The sequence below is a fragment of the Heliangelus exortis genome, chromosome 1, assembly GCF_036169615.1.
Source record: "Heliangelus exortis chromosome 1, bHelExo1.hap1, whole genome shotgun sequence".
Classification (NCBI taxonomy): Eukaryota; Metazoa; Chordata; class Aves; order Apodiformes; family Trochilidae; genus Heliangelus; species Heliangelus exortis.
Window position 1 is genome coordinate 63,795,490 of NC_092422.1, and position 21,260 is coordinate 63,816,749.

Below are 21,260 nucleotides of genomic sequence, written 5' to 3' on the forward strand. Positions count from 1 at the left end.
ATCTGGTCATTTAATGCCGAACACATTCTTTAATGCTTCAGTCTGCAAAATCTCTGACCTTCTCCCTTTCCAAGGACCTCATTTCTCTTATTTTCTTTGCTTCTCCCAAGCCCACAGGCACGTGCATGCACACACAGAGTCCTGTTCCTATCAGTCAATTTCAGCTGATGCCCATTTGTGCAGGTCTGAAGAACTGAGCACAGCACAAATTAAATGGTCACAAGCTACACATTTACCTTTATTTCTCACCTCAGAACAAAAAAGTTCCTTGACAAACACTCTTCCCCGGATTGTTGTATATCTTTGGATGTTCTACCAAAGAAGCCAATTGAAAGGAATTCATATTACAGACAGCAGTAGGCTATTTGAAGGGTCTTGGGACTGAAGCCAAAGGGGAAATGTGGTAGAATGTGTTCTGCAGCAGATTGGTATGAAAAAAAAAAAACTGATTCCTTGAAATTATTTTAGCAGGAAGAGGGGAGACAGAAGAACTTCTGACTGAGGTTCAGTGCTGAAATGTCACCCAGCTTGGCTTGAGTGGTGTCCTTGCAGCCATTTATGCTCCATGACAGAGAGCTCGTAGTAATTCCCTTATTTCATCCCTCAGTTAGTGGGTGGCTGAAACGCTTGTCACTTATCTCAAGTTTAAAAAGCATTTTACATCATACTTGGCAGAAATATTAACTATAAATTAAAACCTGCCCACATAAATGCACGAAAAGGAATTAAAACAGGAAATAACAGGAGCTGGAATATGGCAAGATATTTTGTGGGGTGGGAGTGGGTCTGAATAACATGTAAACATAAGGACAAAATAAAAGATCACACAGAATTACAGAATGGCAGGGGTTGGAAGGAACCTCTGGAGATCATCTAGTCCAGCCCACCTTCCAGAACAGGATCCCCTAGAGCAGATTACACAGGAGCACATCCAGGCAGGTCTTGAATGTGTCCAGGGAATAACAGTCCACAACCTCTCTGGGCAACTTGTCCCAGTGCTCTGTTGCCCTCAGAGTAAAATATTTCCTCATATTCTGGTGTGCCAGCTCAAAATTCCTGTGTGGTAGTGAGAGACCATTACCCTTTGTTCTGTCACTGTACATCACAGAGAGTAGCATGGCCCCATCCTCCTGACACCCGCCCTTTAGATATTTATAAACATTAATGAGATTCCCCTTCAGCTTCCTCTTCTCCAAGCTAAGATGCTCAACTGGAAAGAGGAAAATTATCAAGTACTCAAAGAAAACAATAGGGCTTATGAGGAAGAAGAAAAAGAGTTAAGTAGATGTACTTTGGATAAGTGACATAAAGAAACAAGAGCAAACAGCTGTATCTTTCTATTTTATAGGCATATATCTGAGGTTTGGATTAGAAACATTGCAGCAATAACAGATAGTAGGGAAATCCATTTTTTAATAAATGCTTTTCACATCATGGGAGCTTTATCATAGTGAAATGCTTTCAGCTCCAGCACAGTGTCTGAAAGTTTCAGTGTCAGAGTCTTTGCTTTAGGAATTTGATGCTAGAATCATAGCCATGTTGTCAGCTCGTGGCAGTGTAGCTTCACTGAACTGAAAGTGATTTTCGTCACCTGACAGCAGTTAAAGAGTCTCCTGTTTAAAAAAAAAAAAAATTTAAAATAAGAAAAAAAAAATGTCTGGGAGACTATAAAGATGGGACAGTAACTGAATTAGAGGTTCTCAAGCTGTGTCCCATGATCACTCACTAAAGGGTTTTGGAAAGCTCTGCATTATCTTGGTGTTTCCTTGACTTCCAGCTGAATAAATATATCTAATGCTTCCCTAAAATCTTCATTTTAGTCTAGGCAGCTATAAAGAGAGAGCCTCGTGGTCCCCTGTGAGCTAACCAGAAGAGAATTTGCAAAGGAAAATTGTGTCTCACCAATCTCCTATAATTCCTGTGAGATGTCAGCAGAGCAGTGGATGAAGTGGAGCCAGCTAAAATAATTTTCAAAAGGTGTTTGACAGGGTCCTTTATGAGATGCTACAAACATTTCTTAAATCATCATCTGTGGAGAGACAAAATATTATGAATCAAAAATTGGCTGGGTGTGCACAGGCAAAGAGGAGGATTAAACAGTCAATTTTTTTAATGGCCTGATGATAAGTTCTGGTTTTGGCAGCAAATGAACAGCAAGGTAATACACATGGCTAGATTTTAAATCTGGATAATACTGGTGTCCCTGCTTTTTATTAATTACAATTTTTCTGAATCAGCTCAACCATTCCTGCTATCATGTGCCACACAGCAAGATTGATGGTACTAAGTAAATAGCATTGCCTTAAGTCTAAAGTGAATACTATTATTTACCTCTGCGTGGTACTTCTCCTGAAAAATCACCTACAAGGTAGGGTTAAAAGCCCTAAATAAAACGCTTCTGAGCAGTCATTAATCCAGAAGAAATGTCTCATTACTTAATTGTTGCTGCGGAAACTTGATTTGGAGCAAGGATATACAAAACTATAGATTTCTTTCCTTGAAGGCTTCCCCTTCCGTAAGAAGAAAAGCCAAGCTGGCATGTTGACCAAGATTAACTAGGCTTGCACTTTTATAGCTTGTAAAACTGGACATTTACGTGCAACTGCTGAAAACTGATTTACTGCAGGCAGAGAGGAGCGTGGTGGTAGAGACACAGTAAGCGTGTGAATGAGAGGTGCCACGGCTACCACCACGGAGATGTCACTTTGAACCAACACAGAGGCAACCCTCACAAGGGGAAACGTGTGTCCAAGAAAAAGAGGGGGCTCACAGCCACCCCTTGGTCTTGTGCACCTGGCCACACGAGGAGGAGGGCAGTCATCATCATCCCAAACAAGCTGTCCTGCAGCTGGGCTCGTGTTTACCCACATGTATTTTTAGGCAATCAAGTCCAGTATTTTCTTTGATCCAGAAATCTTTTTTTCCTCCACTTCTGGACTGCAAATGGATTCTCAGTGCTTCCCCTAATTAATATTGTTCAGGACTTTAAGGTTAACTTAAGCAAATCTGGAGAAACTGGTTTTAAATTAGACCATTATCTTGTAGTGGCTGAAACATTTTCTGGTGCAAGGTGTTTCGAACATATTTTTGTTCTATTTGTGATTTAAAAAAAATCCTTCCTTTTTTCTCTTTCTGATTTCAAAAATCTTTGGTGTCAATCAATGCTCTAGCATAAATTTGAAAGTGCAGAGGATCTTAAGTACATTTAAATTTTCATCAATCCATTTGAAACACTGCTTTCAGTCCACTGGGTGCTTTATTCCAATACTGCCAATCCCAAACTATAAAGACAGGCAAGTAAGCTGAGTGGAAAAGAGAAGCTGTGCACAGCAGTTTATTTTAACAATAAAAGTTGAATCCTTTCTATTTAGTTAGCTAGCTAGTTGCCTGTTGGGCTTACATTTTCAAAAATTTCACACCACGTACTAAAAAAAGACTTGATATAATCATATGTCACTACTAGTGCTTTTCATCTGTCTCAAATATCTTCAGACAGCTTCTAAAATCATGAGATTTGGTGCACAGGGACATATTCGGGATTTGTTTCTTCTTGACCTTGTGAAGTGTTGACACTTGTTGGACACCTAAATCCTTTCTCCTGATTTTTCAGATTCTCTTCTTGGCAGCTAGAAGGAGCTTATGCAAATAGTTTAATGTTTCTCTTTAAAAAAAAAAAACAAACTACATTTCTAGTATTTTCTCACCTCTCCTCAGTGGAGACAAACCAATAGTTTTGGGGTATTTATGTTAGCTTTCTGATGATTTATTTTCTAACTTTATTTCAATTTATAATTGTCTGAATTCCAAAGGGTAGTGATAAATACACCATATTATCACAGCTCAAAATATTATTCTAGGAAATTCACATGCAGATATTCAGGATAATGGTAATTATTAACCCTGGCAAATACCAATGGTCTTCCTAAATCTTCGCATCAAAAAGGCTTATGTCAAATTTAAATTATGTAGAAAGCTTTATTATATACCACAACTGAAAGGAAAAAAGGAGAACAGAATCTACCTGGAAAAAAAAAAAAAAAAAAAAAAAAAAAAAAAAAAAAAAAAAGACCATTAAGGCCATTTTCCATTGAAGCGTGGATGAAAAATAATCTTGGGAAAAAATGAAAGATTCTGACATATCAAAAAAAAAGGTCACCCTTATTTTTATATCAGCCCTCTGGTCCTTTCCCTGGGTGAAGGTATCCTTGTCAGACTCTGGGCAGGCAAGGTGGGAGGGAAGAGCTTTGCTTCTGAACAGATTGGTTTCTGTGTGGTATATTGCAGAGTTCTCAGAAGATGTTTCCCTGAAGGTGACAGTGGAGGTCAGCCACTGGTCAGTGGAGGAACTTCCAGGGCAAATGGAAATCAGAAGTCCTGAATAACATATTTCACAAGAGGGCTAATTTTAGGTCAAAGCCACCTGTAGTTTCCAGTCTAGTTGCCCCAATTCTTCAATTGACAGAGGTAACATAAAGCGTTGCCCTTTAGAAGAAAGGGACACATAGTTCATTCCTAGGAGTACTTTTGGCCTCAGCACTTTACCTTTTAGGAAAAACCCTTTGTTTGAGAACGGGGATTTACTGGTGGAAACACCTTTAGTTTTTATGCACAACATCCCATTTGCTAGAAAGCAAGCGAACAGTCATGTAAGGGAAAAGCAGAGAAAAGCAGATGAGAAAGTAGTACTTTTTTAGATCAAAGCCTTAGAATTAAATGTCTGGGTTGCAAATCTCCTTTTCATCAAGTTATTGTCATGAACTCCAACTTGGAATATTTCTCAGTATGTAATTCCTTAACCTTTTGAAAACAAGCACATGTGCCAGGTACTTACAGCAAATGACATTCTTGTTGCCTGTGTTTTAAGTTGCCTGAGTTTAAAGAACTTACTATATATTAAAATTACTATATGCTGCTATTGCTGGCACTTATCAGATAAGGAAGTCATAAGTTGAACAATCTGCCTCAAAGAATTGAAAAGCAAAGCAATTCTGATACTGAAAGTGCAAACCGGATGATGCTCTGATTAGAGGCACGCCTATAGATTGCAGAAGTATAATAAATCATGTAACTTTTTAGCCTCAAATAAAATAAAAGAAGGTAGTTTTTATTAGGAAATAAACTGTTTATCAAGAATGCTTTAAAGGTGACATTTATTACGCATAAACTGTGTTGAAAAGGCTGATTATTGGCTGAAGAGCCAGAGACATTCCTCTGTGTAAAAAGTGCCCCAGCTCAATCCATGCCAGGTCAGGAAGCACTTCCATCAGCACCAATGAAGGATGGGCAAGAGATTCACCCACACCTTTTTTTCAAACAAGAACATTTTCATTTCACTTTAAAAAGGAATGAGTCATGGAAATAAAACTCCCGTATTATTTTGGGACTGATTGTGGATCTCAGCACGACTCCTTGGAGTATCACTGAGGACAATTCCACAGCCAGCTAATGGTATCAAAACCCAGCAAAGCATATACCAGGCAAATTCTTGATAGTCTCAGAGAGCCCTTTGCTTAGGCAGGCTGTTATTTTCTCTTCATCTCTTGAAACGTATGGGCTGACTCTTCAGGGTTGTCGTGCTCTATGTTACCTCTCATATTAATTCAGTTAAGTTCCTGTGTACCAAATATTATGGCTGTTGGTGCTGAACATGCCAAAAACCATGCCTGTCCTTTAACAGCCTGCACTAGAGAGGAATATGAAGCCTCTGTCTTAACTAACCTTGTCTGAAGTGTTTAATTTACACCTCCCCAAAAGCAGCCTTACTTTAGAGACCAACTCATTCAGGCTTGAATGTTACGAGTACTGAAGGTCTGTCTGTCTCCTACCTGAAGCTGTGTCAAGGATGACTGCATACAAATCAGGTCAAGCTACTTATGTCTCTTAGCTATTAAAAAATGTCCTTCAAAAAACACGGGAGACAAAGATGGAATGCAGCACATCTCGTTTAGGGCTTGGCACGTGTCTTTGTCCTGCAAGGCACAAACAAGTGTCAGTTAGGGTCTCTTCAACTCCTTTGTAATGATAAAGGCCATTTTAGGAATTAACCATTGAGCTACTGATAAAGATTTATCATTCTGACCTTGTCTGTGAAATCTATTTTGTGATTAGTCCATCGTGTGTACCTGATTACTCGGTCATGAACTGAAATTTCCGTTCCCTTACTAAAATAAAATAGTTCTTCTGTTATCCTCCCCAGCCACAATACATTACATGATTAAAATGCGGTTGCACATTGTCAGAAAAATCAAAGTTTTTGCATTTAGGATGCACTAACTATTCAGCAAAATAAAAAAGTACTTAAGAACTGCTCTTAAGGGTCTGTGATAAAAATCAATGTAGCTCATGTACTGTCTAGATTATATGTTAACTAGGCATTTCCTAGAAGCTATAGTAACAAATATGCCACTACCCAGGCATTCTTGCTACTGATGTACTATTACTGTCTCCTATTCCATTGACTTTCTAAATGCAGTTTGCTGTATATTATTGTATTTCAGGAGATGACCCATTCATGGCCTCCACCACTGTCAGCCATTCACACACCAGGAAAGGCAGAACAAAGCAAGTTTCCCTTCCCAAACAAGGTAAGACGTGCAACATCATGGAGAACTATGCCTCCCGAACCCCAAAATATGTCCTACATGAGCCCTGACTTTGCATGGGAGGGCTCTGGGCTGAAGCTAAAGCTGAGCTGATGACCTCTATGCATGTCAGTATCTTGTGCCATTTCCCTGCTTACAGCCTCTGCAGGGCTGCACAACCTTGCTTGCATATCTCCTGGCAGCTGGAGATATGCAGCACTTATCCTGGTGGGTGGATGACAGGTTCCTGACCACAAGGCAAATTTTGCAGGTGGGGTGTTCAGGTGTGGTGCCATTTCTGAGCACCTGCTGAGGCTCCAGACTGATATCTCAGGGCACATACAGTTGATATGAGTCAAGAAACTCCTGTTTTCGTCCATTACTCTTGCTTCATTTGGCTTTGCTAGCTGAGATCTTTGTTGAAACCATTGAGGTCTGAGGTAGGCTTTAGTAATACACTGCCATTGGCAGTCAGGGGCTGAGGAGTGGACATACAACCCCTCCAACCAAGCTGGCTTTGGGAGGCAGCTTTCCTGAAGAGTCAGGCAGCCCAGAGCAATGTGACCAGAGGGGCCACAAATGTATTTGGCAGGCTGTTTATAGGTCCCTCGAGACACCAAGGTCCTGCTGGTGGTCCTTTGAAACCAGCTCCACTATTGTATGCGTATCCCAGGGACCATGCAGTGATAAAGCTCAATGGCACAAGCTTGAGGAAACCACATTATTTATACTTGGTAAGCCAGGAGGGAATGAAGTCAGCTATTCTGTGCAAGAGCCAGTAAAAATCTCACAATTGTCTCACCATATACTGTTTATATGCCACAAGCATATTTCATGAAGTCTTCGTGCTTGAAAGATTGTACTGATGCTGTTTATAGCCTCTTTCCTGTTAAAGCAAGTTCCCTTACTAACTTTTAAGTCCATTCTGCAAAATTTAGTGCCCAGAATAATTATAGCCACAAAGCCAAGAAACCTTCAAGATTTCCCTATAGTAAAACAGCTTTTCTGTGGATGAGGCTGTCATGATTCTCAAGTACCAGGGATGTAAACCAAAACATCTCTGGCATGTTATGAAAGAAAAAGAAGGAACTACTTCACTGTCTGTTTGCTTATTGAAGGCAGACAGATGATTGGAAATGGTCGGCAGGCTTGAGGCTTTTTACATTAGAGAAAATCCAAGAGAAGAGAGGTGGATCAGCAGCTTACAAGCAGGTGAAGTGCCCAGATATGCATGACAAAAACGAAGTGGTGCTTCCAGCTCTCCAGTTTCTGCTGTACTTATCACCATGCCATCTGCTTGTGTGGCACCAAGTGGTGCAGAGGTGTATGGGCAAGGTATTCACCTACTGGATTGTCTGTATGGCCCTCATGAATGCACTTCCTCACAGCTCAATGTATTGTGATAAATACAGGAATAGGAGAACCACAGGCCACAAGGTAAAGATATGTGAATAATGGTTGATATTGACTTTCTCATCTTCTCTCTGCCTTTTCATCCATCTCTCTGGGAAATATTGTAGTAGTTTGAACTGCCGAGCCATTTCAGAGATCTACTATTAATTTTTAAAGAGCCTTTTCTAGGTGGTTTCCCTCTCTCTTACCGAAGTAGAATTTACATTTATTTAAGCTCAGGATGAACAAGATTTCATCTAATAATATAAGAGCATAACAGCCCAACTATGTTGTGGCCTGGGTGGTCTGGATAGTCAGAATTAAAGTTCTTTGAGGTAGGGAAGAAGTACTGTATAATAGTCACCAGAGTTCTAGAAAAATGATGAATTACTGGTCATACAATATGACAATTTTCAACACCATGTCTATTTTAAAACATTCTAAAATAACTAAGATACTTCTGTGGCTTCTTAATCTGTACAGTGACAGGCTTTAGAAAACATCTGTTTTTCAGGCTCCAAAATGCAAAGAGTGGTCTCCAATTTTTCAAACATGTTTTTGAAACCTTCACAAGGTAGCTGTTGCTTTTCATGAAGTGTGGTGTAAAATCTTTATTGGATCTAGTAGAGGATGCCTCCCCAACTCTTAAGCATCCCCACAGGTAAGCTACATAGCTCTCCCAACTCGTTAAAGCCTAGGGACTACATCAAACTCTTGTCGATCGCATGTTATTCAAACAAATGGACCTGCCAGTCAAGTAATGGCCGTGGCCAGCAAAGAGGCTAAAATTCAAGGCATTAGCTTCATCTTTTAGTTCCAAGGAGTGCATGGTACCATGAGGACATTCTCAGTCTTTATGGCAGTGTTGAGAGATCAGTTCAGTTCATTCGCAATGCCTCTTCCAGCCAGCTTGACTCCAGAGGAGTAAGTGGGCTGCGATCCTTTATATCAGAAGACAGTTCCCAAGTGTAAAGCCACTCATCATTTTGGGAATGAGAAAAAGAGAAACTCGTCGGACTCCTGGCCTGCTGCAAGGATGCAAATCATCCTTACTTTTCTGTCTGTAAAAACTCAGCGTCAGCATCATTGCTTCCCATACATACCAAACTGCTTTTAACCTGCAACTCAAGTAATTAGTGATCTGACAGCTTGAAACTTGAAAGTTATTAATTAGGCCATTAAAGCTGCAAAGGCCACAGCAACTGTAGCTAGACTGCTTTGAAAATCAGTCTAGCAATAAAGCTAAATAACTGAGGTTTATATATCACAGGTATAACTGAATTCTGTATTTGAAACTGCATGTGTGGATCTGTCCATCTACATAACTATATGCTCAGTGGGTGGGAGGGGTAAATGTTCATATGCTGTACCTGTATATTAAATCAGACCTCATTAACATGGGAGTTCTGCATGAATGCACAAAAATGGAAGGAAAATCCAGTTTAGGTTTACACGTATGACCAGTAGGTTTCCCAGCCCAACACTGCTGGGAGACCATATCTGAGGGGCTGTCCTTTATGCAATAGATGGCATAAAATTACATTTCATCCTTAACTTTGAATTTTCTTTCTCTGTGGAATTAATTTGTACTCTTGAATTTACTAGGAAGGAACACTGACGCTCTATTTCTTGTGTTTCAAAGCTTAAGGATAATTGAATCAGTATAAGACGTGGCAGGCTGTATGTTCTTTACTTTCTTCTATCTCTGTCACACTTTGTTATGTATAAATGACCAGGCATTTTTTGATTGTAATTTTATTTAAAACAACTTAATAAATAAACTCTAAATGAATAATTAAATTTGGTAAATAAGAGTTCATTTGATGCTTATGCAAATGAGCTTTCATGCTCAGGCATTAAATCTCTACTCTTGTGGGGGAAGAATGCTGTTAATCCTGCTGCCTGCTTTGGTCTTTCTTTATTTTTCCTGTGATTTCATGTCTTGAAAGTTTATCAGATGTTTGCTTTCTAATCATATGTATGTGATACTAAGGGATCAGCTATCATTTTGTTATTTCAGAATTAATTTAGCCACTCCAGGAAAACTGGTGTCTTGCCACAAAGCTATTGGATGGTTATTATCAGCAGAAGTTAAGCTATCATAGTGATGTTATTCCTTATGTGCTCAATTCATTTACTGTGAGGGTGGTGATACTGGCACAGGGAAATTGTGGCTGCCCCCTCCCTGGAAGAGTTCAAGGCCAGGTTGGATGGGGCTTGGAGCAACCTGGTCTAGTGGGAGGTGTCCCTGCCCATGGCTGAAGGGTTGGAACTAAATAATCCTTAAGGTCCTTTCCAACCCAAACCATTTTATAATTATATGATTCTGCTTTTTTTCTTTTCTTCTTGTTTCCAGCAAGATGGACCAAATTGGGTAGAAATAAATAACTTCACCTTTGAGTTACATAAAGGCATAATTTTTTTGCTACCTCAGTGGGAGCATTCTCTATTTTGCTGTGAGATTTTTGTATTAGTCTCTATTACTAAGAATAATTTGTTGAGGATCCAGACCCCTATTTTGAAGAATAAGTTAAAAGGTGAAGTGAAAATGTTATAGCTCATATGTTTTTCAGCTGTCAAGTTTGAGACTATGTAGAGTAAGATACTGTGCTAGACAGTTAAAGGGGGGATGAGACTGATGAAATTATAAGGGTGACAGAGGTCCCTGTTTAGCAGTTTCAGACTCCTTTACAAGCCATAGAATATTTCTGTCAAAATGGATGTATTCCCCACAACTTTTATAGGTACATAAATTCACTGTTTTGGAAACTAAGCGTGCTCTAACAGCTTTCTTTCATCGGCAGCCTGGTTGGGTACTAGAATAGCATTTACATTCAAGTGTACATGTCACTACATCACTATTGAAAACTGATCCTTACTTCTTAAGATTATATTCAGTCTCTAGAAAAATCCCAAACCAACCAACCAACCAACAGCAACAAAAAACAAACAAAAAAAAAAAAAAAAAAAAAAACAAAAAAAACAAACAAAAAAAAAAAAAACCCAACCAGGCTTTAATATCCCTTTATCAGAAGCATTCACAAGGCTGAGGCAGTTTGTGAAAAGCAGACAATTTCACATTATTGGGAAATTATTGTTGGCATGTGAAACACAGTTCAGATCTTTTCAAACTGCAAATGAAAGTAGAAACTCTTAGGGCTTGGCCAAAACTGTGATGTCTTGCATTTTAGGTCTGTGGGATGGCAGTGAATTGAAGATATGTATTATAGTATAAAATTTACAGATCAAAGCCCTGTGGTCCTGAGAGCCTTGACTGCAGAGCAAATGGTGCAGACCGAGGGGATTTGACTAGTGGAGCCCACGTTACCCCCATGCCTGCAGTCCAGCCAGCCCCCCTTTAAAGATGTCCACAAACTCTTGGGGCACCCAGCCCCTGAGGCATGCTTCTGAGCAACTCAGCTCAGCCAAGTCAGAGCATCCTTGGGCTCTCTGGGGCTTTGCAGTTTCTTTTTTGATGAGCTGTGCATTTGGCTCAACCCTCAGCCTCCTTGGGATCTGGTCCAGAGCCCAGTTCCTCACCAAAAATGACTGCGTGTGTTGCTGTAGGTGCTTGGACTCTCTGTGCAGCCTTTACTGCAATTTTAACCACAGCATGCATGTGAAGTGGCATTTCTGTGTGTGTCTGGGTTATTCAGAAGCAGAGTTACATACAGAATACTCACAGGTTGACCTTGTAATCTCAGGGACCCAGAACAAAAGTCTGTATTTTCATTCTCTTGTCAATATCAATGTGTGAAAAGGAAAGACCAGCTGTGCTACTACCTCAGGAATCCAATGGTCCATGAAACATTATTGGTCTTCCCTCTGTCTTCTCATCTAAACTTGTAGAAGATAATAGACGAGTTTTGTCTGATCAATAAATGAATAGTGTGCAGGAGAGTTGTAATAGCTATACAAGGAATTGCACCATTAAAAGGTTGTTGTGAAGTAAGTTTACAAGCCTTAGAATTAATGGATTTTCAAAAAAATATTGGATTTATTCTTGTAATTGAAAATTACTTTGAAGCTGAATGAGCAATTAACAGTGCTGTTTGTTTTGTTAAGGTAACGTTCAAGCAAGTATTGCAGCTAAAAATTGCCATAAAAATAACACATCATACTTTTTTTCTGTTATTACTCCAGGAGTCACAACAGGGATCTACAGGACACAGCAATACAAGTAAGTGCCAACTCATTTTCTGGCTGCATTGGGTGGAGGGGATGACAATGGCGATGAAAAACAAGTGACTGAAAGAGTAAGGAACCAGTAGCAGGCTGGTACAGCAGACCTTCAACAAGCAGTACCCAGCTGTGGTCAAAGGTGGAGAACTGAACCATCAAAATGTGATCATCAAAATGTGAGCTCTTTGGGTGGACTGGGTAAAAAAAAATAAACCAAACCAAACCCAAAGGATTACTTTCCTTATGGCCATTTCATTATGTAGATGAGAAAGCCTGAAAGGGCAGAGTGCCTTTTTTAGAAAGCCAGAAAAGATCTGACCTAGTTGCACAGCCAGATCCAGACTGCTAGAGAATTCTGCAGGAAGACTTGTTATCAATTTTCTTTCACAGGCAATAGTGTATTTTATATCTGGTGCCAAATTAGCACCAGATAATGGCTCAAAGACCATATGGCTATGGGTCTTTTTGGCTAGCGGTGTGGGCAGGGGAGTGATGTGTGCTTGTGTGGCTCCTGGCTAGGGCTTTTCAGTGGGCTCCAATTTACAAATCACAGAGCAGATCAGCAGCACTTTAATTACATTTCGTTATGGTAAAAAAACTTAGCAGCTGTATTGAAAGGAAAGATTGAATTGTTCTGCGAAACAAAATATTAATCCTCTCCCCTGACACCTCTGACTGTTGTTAATGTTGTCTTGCATATTAAAAATGCATGATCCTGTCCTGCTCTCCACATAAAATCAACTCAACCAAAAGAACTATTTTGCTAGCTTCCTGACCTGTCAGCCAGCACAGAGCCCTGTTTGCAAATTACAGAGCTGTGAGTGAAGATGCAAAATGCTCTGAGCATTGAAAGGGACTGGTCACCCACTGCGGGAGGGAGGAGACATCCAGAGAGACAAGGCTGGGAGATACAGGCTATTAAAATGGTGTGGCTCTTTGCTGGGGAAAGGTCGGCATGTGGAAGACAGTGTTGTGAAGAAACATGCAGTGGTGTCACTTAACTGCTGGCAGTGGTTTGATATTGCTGTCAGTACCAGCACTAAGGAAATAATAAGAGGCAAAGGGGATGAGGTTCTGTCAGAAAATAATGAATACGGTAATGAGAGAAGGAAGCACAAAAGGACCATAATAGAGCGGGCTATGCAAACGCACACAGAGCCATCAGCATGGCAAGCACACCAGCTGAGCTGAGGGCTTCATGGGGACATCAGAGGCCACAGTGTTTGGCCAGCTTTGGCTGTAGTTTCATTTTGAGTATTTCCTTCTTTCAAGATTTTAATACAGAAGACTGGTCTACAGACCTAAGGAAGCCTGCTTTCCTGTGGATTAGGAAATTGGTCCTGCCTCAGAATTTTCTTCTGCTCCTTACTCTAGTGGTCTCCAGTCTCACTTCCCTTCTGATTCCCCTGGCTACCCTCCCACACCACAGTACCTCCAGCTTCTTATCTCCTCATTCATCCTACTCAGCAAGATCAGTATATATTTGCATCTGGGCTGGAGCTGCACTTGGTGCTGCCTGGCTGATGACAACCAAACTAAAGGACAGCTGAACCCATGAAGAAGCATCTTCCTAATTGGTGCCAAAACTAGGATTGCTGTCAGACACCCAGACACTTTTCCTAACATTGTAGAAGCAATGTGACTATTCTGAGACCTGTATCCATGAGGATTCACATTGAGGTGCTGGAATAAGACATCACATAAGACACAATTAGAATGAGTCGCAGACCTTTACCAGACCTGCATGTCAAACTCAAAGGAAATTTGGGGGGAAAAATGATTCAGATATGAGGAAATGCTAGCAAATTACTCTATGTGGGAGAAAAACCTAATGGTCTATGAACTCTGTTATCCAAATGCACATCTTCACAGTCCAAATTAGCTGTTATTTGCCATTTCATTGTGTCTTCTTTAGAGTGACTCTTGAGCCTGTCATTTGCCCTGATTTTACTTCAGTTGCAAACATTGCCTTTCTCATAGCTAACATTTGCATTTCTCTCATTCTTCCCTCAAAAGGAAATCAGAGCATTTTAAAACCACTAATGGTTGAAGTTATACTGCTCTGTCACAATAAATACTATTTATCCCTGTTACCCAGAAAGGGAAACTTGGCCTAGTTACGATGAATGATTCACCCAAATTCCTACTCAGAGGAGAGAACTCCTCCTCTGGCCACCCACTATTCAATGCATAAATCTTACAAAACCTAATATGAAAATGATTTTTAAATGGGAGAAATTTGGAAACATCTCATCTGGTTGAATCTAACAAGGTTAGGGAGGGAATCAGGTGAGATGAAACTAGCAAAGAGTTCCCAGCTCCATGGATAAGAATCTGAGGAGTGATAGTTTCAGCTCTGTGTTTCTGGAGGCATATGTATGTACATCAACACACAGACACACACACATCCACACCTGTTTCAGAATGCATACACAGTGCACCTGAAAGTGTGCTAATAGCAAGTCTTGCAAAAGAGGTGAGGTGGGTAGCCTATTCTTTGTTAGTTCCTAAAGACTAAGAAAAACAAACAACACAAATTTGCTCATAAGAAGAATCCAGAGCTAGACAGAGTTGAGCAATTCAGCAAATGCAAGCCTCCCACAATGGTACCTGCATGAATTTGGCAGACTGCTTGGAAAATGGAAAATAAATCTTTGTCTGGCCAAGAATGAATGTGAAAAAAACAAGTTGTTCTGACAGCTAATTCCCTTTTTACACATGGTTATCCAAAAATCTTATCTGTACTGTATCTGTGACATTCAGCTATGCTTAGCCTATACACATTTTTTTAATTTTCTGTGATTCAGTCAAGTGAGAATAAAGTTGGTAAGAGCTGATAAAGCATTAATGGCCAGATTTTCTACTCTGATAGTCTGAACTGAAGCATTCCTACCATCTCTACAAGTTTCATCCTCTCCCTCCACACAGAAGTATGTTAAGTGACGATTAGCATAAAAGCAGCTGCAAATGCTTACTGTAGGGTAATTCATTAATATCCAGTTTGGCTAAATCACAGAGATTCTCTTTTCTCTCTCCTCACAGTACTTATGCTGTTTCCCTTGTTGCTGCATTAACATACATTGCTGAAAGTAGAACTGATGTGAACTCAGCTGGCAAAGCACTCAGGAATCCATATTCCCCCTCACATTCAAACAAACCAGTTGTTCATGGTAATAATTCATCACTTATAAAAAAGCCTAAGTAACAAATAGAAAATCTTTGAATAAATGCCAACTAGTACTGTTGGTTTCTTGTTCCCAATTACCGTAATGCAGATGAGCTCCAGGGCTCAAAGCACCCTAAGGCTGACAAACATACACTGTAGCAAGCCATACACAGTAGCAAACACACATTCTAGCAAGCCAGTTCATCATCTGGACATACTCTCCGAGGTTTCTGCTAAAATTGTGGAGGGACCTACAGATTTTGGAGTGAATGTATTCCAACCTGTGTGGGTGCCCAGCTTCTACCTAAATTCAGTAAATGCTTAGCTTCTCTAGAGGTCCACAAAGAGGCACTGGTGGGTTTTAAGTCATCCAGAGCTTCCTCCATCCTGTTCACTCAAGTTTAGGCACCTATGTTGGGTGGACACAAACCCTTCCTTGAGAACTAAAAGCACCACAGTGAGCTGTTAGCAATACCTAAAACCACTTCTGTAAGACATCCACTTTCAGAAGGTCACTGTTTAGAGGAAGTCCTTCAGCTTGCTTCTGTACAGCAGTGAAAGTACATTGGTAGTAAAACCCAGCCTCTTCTGAAGGCAATAGCAAGGTTTCCAGAGGTGCCTCTTAATAACCATTACCAGCACCCCAACACTGTATGGAAACTGAGGGTGAGATTTTGGCAGCAGCAAATGGGTGATCTGTAACATATTCGTGTGCGTGGAAAAGGCTGGGGGCTGATCCAAAACCTCCACAACTCAAGTCAGTGAGCAGAAAATCAGACAACGCTGAAACAGACTAAGCAAATTAAGCTCTTCTCACATTTTTTTTCAGAAAGCACAGGTGGATTTTGGTTTAACGAAGCTCATTAAAAGGTAATGGAGAAAAACACATCCATCAGTAAGCCAGTCACACTCAACCTGTGCTCCTCCTCATCTGCTAGGCAACCTAAACTCATGTGTAGACAGCTATTTGCATCCAGCAACAGACAGGAGGAGCAGCAGCTGCACAGTTGATAGAATTCAAGTTCAAGGTGATTCAAATTGAGCAACATAACCTGTAAATCCTTTGTAGAGCGAACAAAAATCTTACAGTGAAGTGCAGCTCTCTCAGGTTAGTCAGAGAGCAATATTAACAGCAAACATCAGCTTGACTTTTTTGAGAGGGGAGAAAGGAGGGAGAAGGACTTGGCCTGACTTAACAGAAGCCGTACCAGCCCATCAGCTCACAGCCTCCTTCCCTTGCTGTGTGAATAAGTTGTGTGGGGCAGGTGTATGGTTTTGGACCCAAGAAAGGGATCATCAAAAGCCAGCATGCTATGCCAGGACCTCTGTGAGTCATAAAGAAATGTGGAGAGACATCCCATAGGCCTCTGATACTTACCAAGCATTTGGGTACTTGACATCTTCTGGAGCTGGACACCTAAGCCAAAATATACAGAAATAGCAAAGAGGGCTTTCCCAGCTCCCACTTACAGGAGCTGCAGATCAGATCCTTAGTCTGTCAAAATGAATGTGAACCCAAATGCCCATTGGCAACATTGTGTCCTGATCACTGCCTTATTATCTTCTCCTGATGCTGTTCTCCCATGTGTGAAATAATTACTGTTCCTGGAGCAGGGTTTGGGAGTCCATGCATGTTGAGTGGGGTGAACTACCAGTAGCAGAGCTGCAGGGCTCTAGAGAAGTCCATTCCATGGCTCCAAGATCTGCTAGTCCTGGTGAAGCTGAGTCCTCTAAACAGCCTTTCTTGTGGTGCTTCCTTGCCTGACATTTCCTGAGTAAATGTGCCAGTGACAAGAAAAGTCAAGTCAGGGTTGACTCCCCCCTTACTGCGACTGCCTCAGTGGTGGGGTGTGTGTGTGGCAAGAGTGGTCAGCACTACCAGTGAATAAAATGTTGGTGTGTCACATCTGAGCAGTTTCTATATTCACCCATTTCTGATGTCATTCTCTTCTTTTCTTTTAAAGGGAAAAGTGATGTAGAGCCAAAGAGTCCAGAGAAAAGTGCAACCCATACATCGTAAGTCACTTTTGCATTTAAGATTGGAGATGGCAGCTGTGTTTTTATCAGATCTGTTGGGCAAAATAGAATTTGTTTGTTTTCATTAAGATAAAGCTCTTTCACTGATGCTTTTCTTAAAAAGGCTTTTTAGATAATGACTCAATATTAATTATTCCTAGAGTTTCTGCATGCTAGTAAGTCGAAGATCTTTGCGAGTGAAATGGCTCCATATCACACTGAATATAAAGGTGATGATTTTTGTGGGTGTGTGAGTCTGGCCTTTACAACCTGACTTTAACATTACCTTAATGCTGCTGGAGTTTGTCACACTTGCTAAAAAACATCATGTCACATATGCCTTTGATGTACTGATGTAATTTTAAAAGACTGCAGTCTGCAGCTTCACCTCTGAATTACTTGAAATCCAATTACAGCTATCTCTGGTCTCTCACGATTTTGTTGATGTTTTTGAATTAACAAAAGAAGTCAAGAAATAGATAGGAACAGGCACTTGTAGTATATCAGTGTTCACCTTCACTGTAGTGCAACAATAGAAGCTTTTACCATTTTTAACTCTAGTACACAAAGGACTGAATTGTTGTGCCAATGTAAACCAGTCTATGAAACAGATGGGCTGCAAGTTTAAAAAAAAAAATAGCATCAGTCATCCAAACTGAGCTAGATAAGTGAATTCCTTTAATAACTACTAGGCAGCAGCACTATGAATTTCTGTGAAAACATTCACCTTTTTAATCCCGTTTGAGAGAGGGAAGTTCTTGTAACAGTCAGTCATGTGAATTTTAGAGTGCATCTTGCCCATAATTTATGTCTTCTGATTCCTGTTATTTAAATTCCGAGCATTATATCATGTAAATCTTGCAAGGTGTCACCATTTGTTACATGGCCAAAAGTAGTCACAGAAGGAGGTACAATAATGATGATTTATTGTGGGATGTTTTGATTTCTGCTGCAAATACGCATTAAAAGTCTTCTGGAAATGAATCTAGAAACAGATTTGAGATGGTGTAAGAAATGGCTTGTCCTGCAGATTGTGCTGTGGAATGTAATTACAGTGTGGGAGCATATTTAGCCAAACTTATTAAATGAATTAAGCATTAGCAGCCTTATGCCTTCTGATAGCATGATTGCTGGGAATGGTTAATAGAATTATTCCAATAATTACCATTTTTAAAAACAATATCACAATAAAGACCAAAAGAAGAAGGGTTTTAATGCCATCTGGAGGTATTTTGGAGAAATGAACACATTTATTTTTCCTGATATTTAGCAATATGTAAAACATAGGCCGTCCTCCAAAGTGTTTTTTCTAGTTAGCTGCTGTTCTATTCACGAGAAATGTTTTTTACTTTCCTTTTTCTTCTTCATAGGATTAAAATCCTGTAAGATCTCTGAACGCACAATAGGGGTGCATCTGAACCCAGAATATGGGTTCACATATCAGCCCAAATGTATTTATGATTTTGGTTTGAGACTACATACTGTGTTGTGTAGTGTGCTGTATTAGATACAGCAGGGTTCAGTATCTGTTTAGGTGTGAAAAGTTTCTTGCCTAATAAGAGATCTTAGTACAACCTTCAGAAACTGTGCTGTCTACTGGATATAGTGCATTTATGATGCTTATCTTTAAATTGTTACTATATGCTAAGGCTAACCCACAGCAGATATTGGTTCCCAGAGCAATTTTTAGAAGTAGAAATGACTGGTTGCCACTGATAAATAACTGTGTTCAAGAAGCAGAGGCCCCTTCGGTTAGAGAAATTGTTCATAAGGAAAAGAAGGCAGGAGAGAAAGGAGGAGAGGAAAAGAAGGAATCCAGCAAGTGTTGTGCTGAAAGAGAAGGAAGAAATTTAGAGGTATGCAGCTAGGGAGGAAAAGGAACTACAAAAGCCACATTTTCAGAAAGAGGAAAGTGACAGCAGTGGAAGAAAAAACAGAGGTCAGACACTGGAAATGAGAAGGAGCAAAAGCTATTAGCTTTTTAAAATTATTTTTTATAAAATAGAAATATTTTTGCTGAGTAGAGGGTTGGATACCCCATTTTTACAGTGTAGCAAATTAACTCATGTTGATGTGTAGGTGCACACCGATGTCCCAGTTACCTTTCTCCTACCTTCTGTTGCCCTTCCCCAAGTTTCTTCTCATTTCCACCTTCTTCTAGGACAGACTTTTATCTCTGGTTCAATGGCAGTGAATTGAGACTTTCTCTGTTCTTTTGGGGATGATGCAGCTCACACCCATGCACAAGATGCACAACCAGAAGGACCCAGAGTGCACACATAGATGTAGATGCATGAGGGCATGTGTTTGGGTCCATCTGCAGTCATGAGCATACTCTTCCCCTCTGTATGTGCAGAAGACCTTGCACGGCTGCCCTGAGAGTGCAGGAGGTGTCTGGTTGGAATCTTTTGGCTGGGGTGCTAAAAAGGAGTGACATGGGAGAAACTGTGGAGAACTGTGTGACGAATTCACTGTGAATTTGTTTTGTTGTGAATTGGTGCTTCCTGGTGAAAATGGAACAAACAGCAGCAAAAAATGCCCACAAAGCAAGTCACATCAGCCTATATTTAAAAAAAAAAAAAAAAAAAAAAAAAAAAAAAAGCAGAAGAGACAAGGAGGAGTAAATTAATGTTACTTTCTCACAAATGTCTTTTTTATTTCACTCAGGCATGTTACAAGCCACACACTCAAGCCAAGCTTATATGACTCAATGGCAGTTAATTCATCCTTGGTGCAGATTTACTGCCTCCATCCAAACATTATTTATGCAGCTTCAAAGGACAGGTTGATTACCCTCCTGAATCAGGCAGTGAGGCGCTCATGAATTGAACATTTAAATGAAGTTTTCCCTCAAGCCTTGTCCACTGAGCTTCAGATCCTCAAAACGAGGTATCATCCTGTCATCTGCAGCCCCGGAGTCAAAGGTGCTACCCATAACCTCCAAGACTATAGAAACCTAGAGCACAGGACATGTGGTGGCCTGTTTGGAGGGATTTGAATACAGTAAAGGCAGCATTCTGAATAGCATTATGCACAGGTGGTTTATTTTTTTTCTGTCTGCATCAGCTCTGTATGACATTGCTCTCCACTGATAATAATATTAAACATTCAGAAACTGGTACGCATTAGGTGATGCACATTAATTGTTGCAACACCCTAATGAGGCAGATAAATAAAAGCAATTACAATGCTAGAAATAACTGAGATAGATATAGGAAAATGAGAATGATGTGAAAGTGGGGAGGAAGTCAGAGCAGAGCTGCATCCTTTGGCATTATATTCCTGGGGCCTTCACCACCTTGGCATGCACAATGATCACCTCAGCTGGCACTGAAGAATTGCAGCAGAAGCTGCAAACAATACAAAAATGTTAAGCTGTCCAGAGTCTCCCTCAGTTAATTCATGTTCCTTGTAATTGAATTCTGTTAAAGCCATGAGAATTCTTGATTTGAAGGAACTTTGTTGTTGTACACTTAACATATATAGTTCTCTACAGTTCATCTGCATACAGCTTCACTGTGTGGTTCTAAACTTATAGGATTGTTCTGAAATATCCAATACTGTTTTGTTCCTTTGGTTTTGTGATGGAAGGTTCAAATTTCTAGTGGTCAGATTTTGTCATAAACATCTAACTTTTATTAAAAACTTTTCCCCTCCCTGGTTTTACCAGTTAAGGTCTGAAGGCCTGTGCTAATGAGGTTGAGAGGAATGGAGAAGAAGTGCTGTTTTATTCTTTTATATTTTCAGATACAGGATCTTAGTCCTTCTCTAGCAAAAAAATTATCCATTGGGTAAACCTTGCAACATTGCCATTAAAACCTTGAATTTTATAAAATGTCTGTGCAAGAAAAAGTGATTCTATCCAGTTCATGTGTTTCAGAGGACAGTGAGGTGCCATAGAAACTCCTCCCTAAGCCCAGGGT

General features: G+C 40.2%; 1 protein-coding gene across 3 annotated transcripts in view; it reads left to right on the forward strand.

Annotated features, from left to right (window-relative positions):
- The window catches only part of AFF3 (ALF transcription elongation factor 3), a 333,250-nt gene that overhangs the window by 189,861 nt on the left and 122,129 nt on the right, over positions 1-21,260 (forward strand). For all 3 annotated transcript variants that reach the window (XM_071745558.1, XM_071745568.1, XM_071745572.1), the window contains 3 exons: positions 6,498-6,584; positions 12,117-12,153; positions 17,286-17,337. In XM_071745558.1, the coding sequence (XP_071601659.1) occupies positions 6,498-6,584; positions 12,117-12,153; positions 17,286-17,337 (176 nt within the window). The remainder of the gene's footprint in view (positions 1-6,497; positions 6,585-12,116; positions 12,154-17,285; positions 17,338-21,260) is intronic.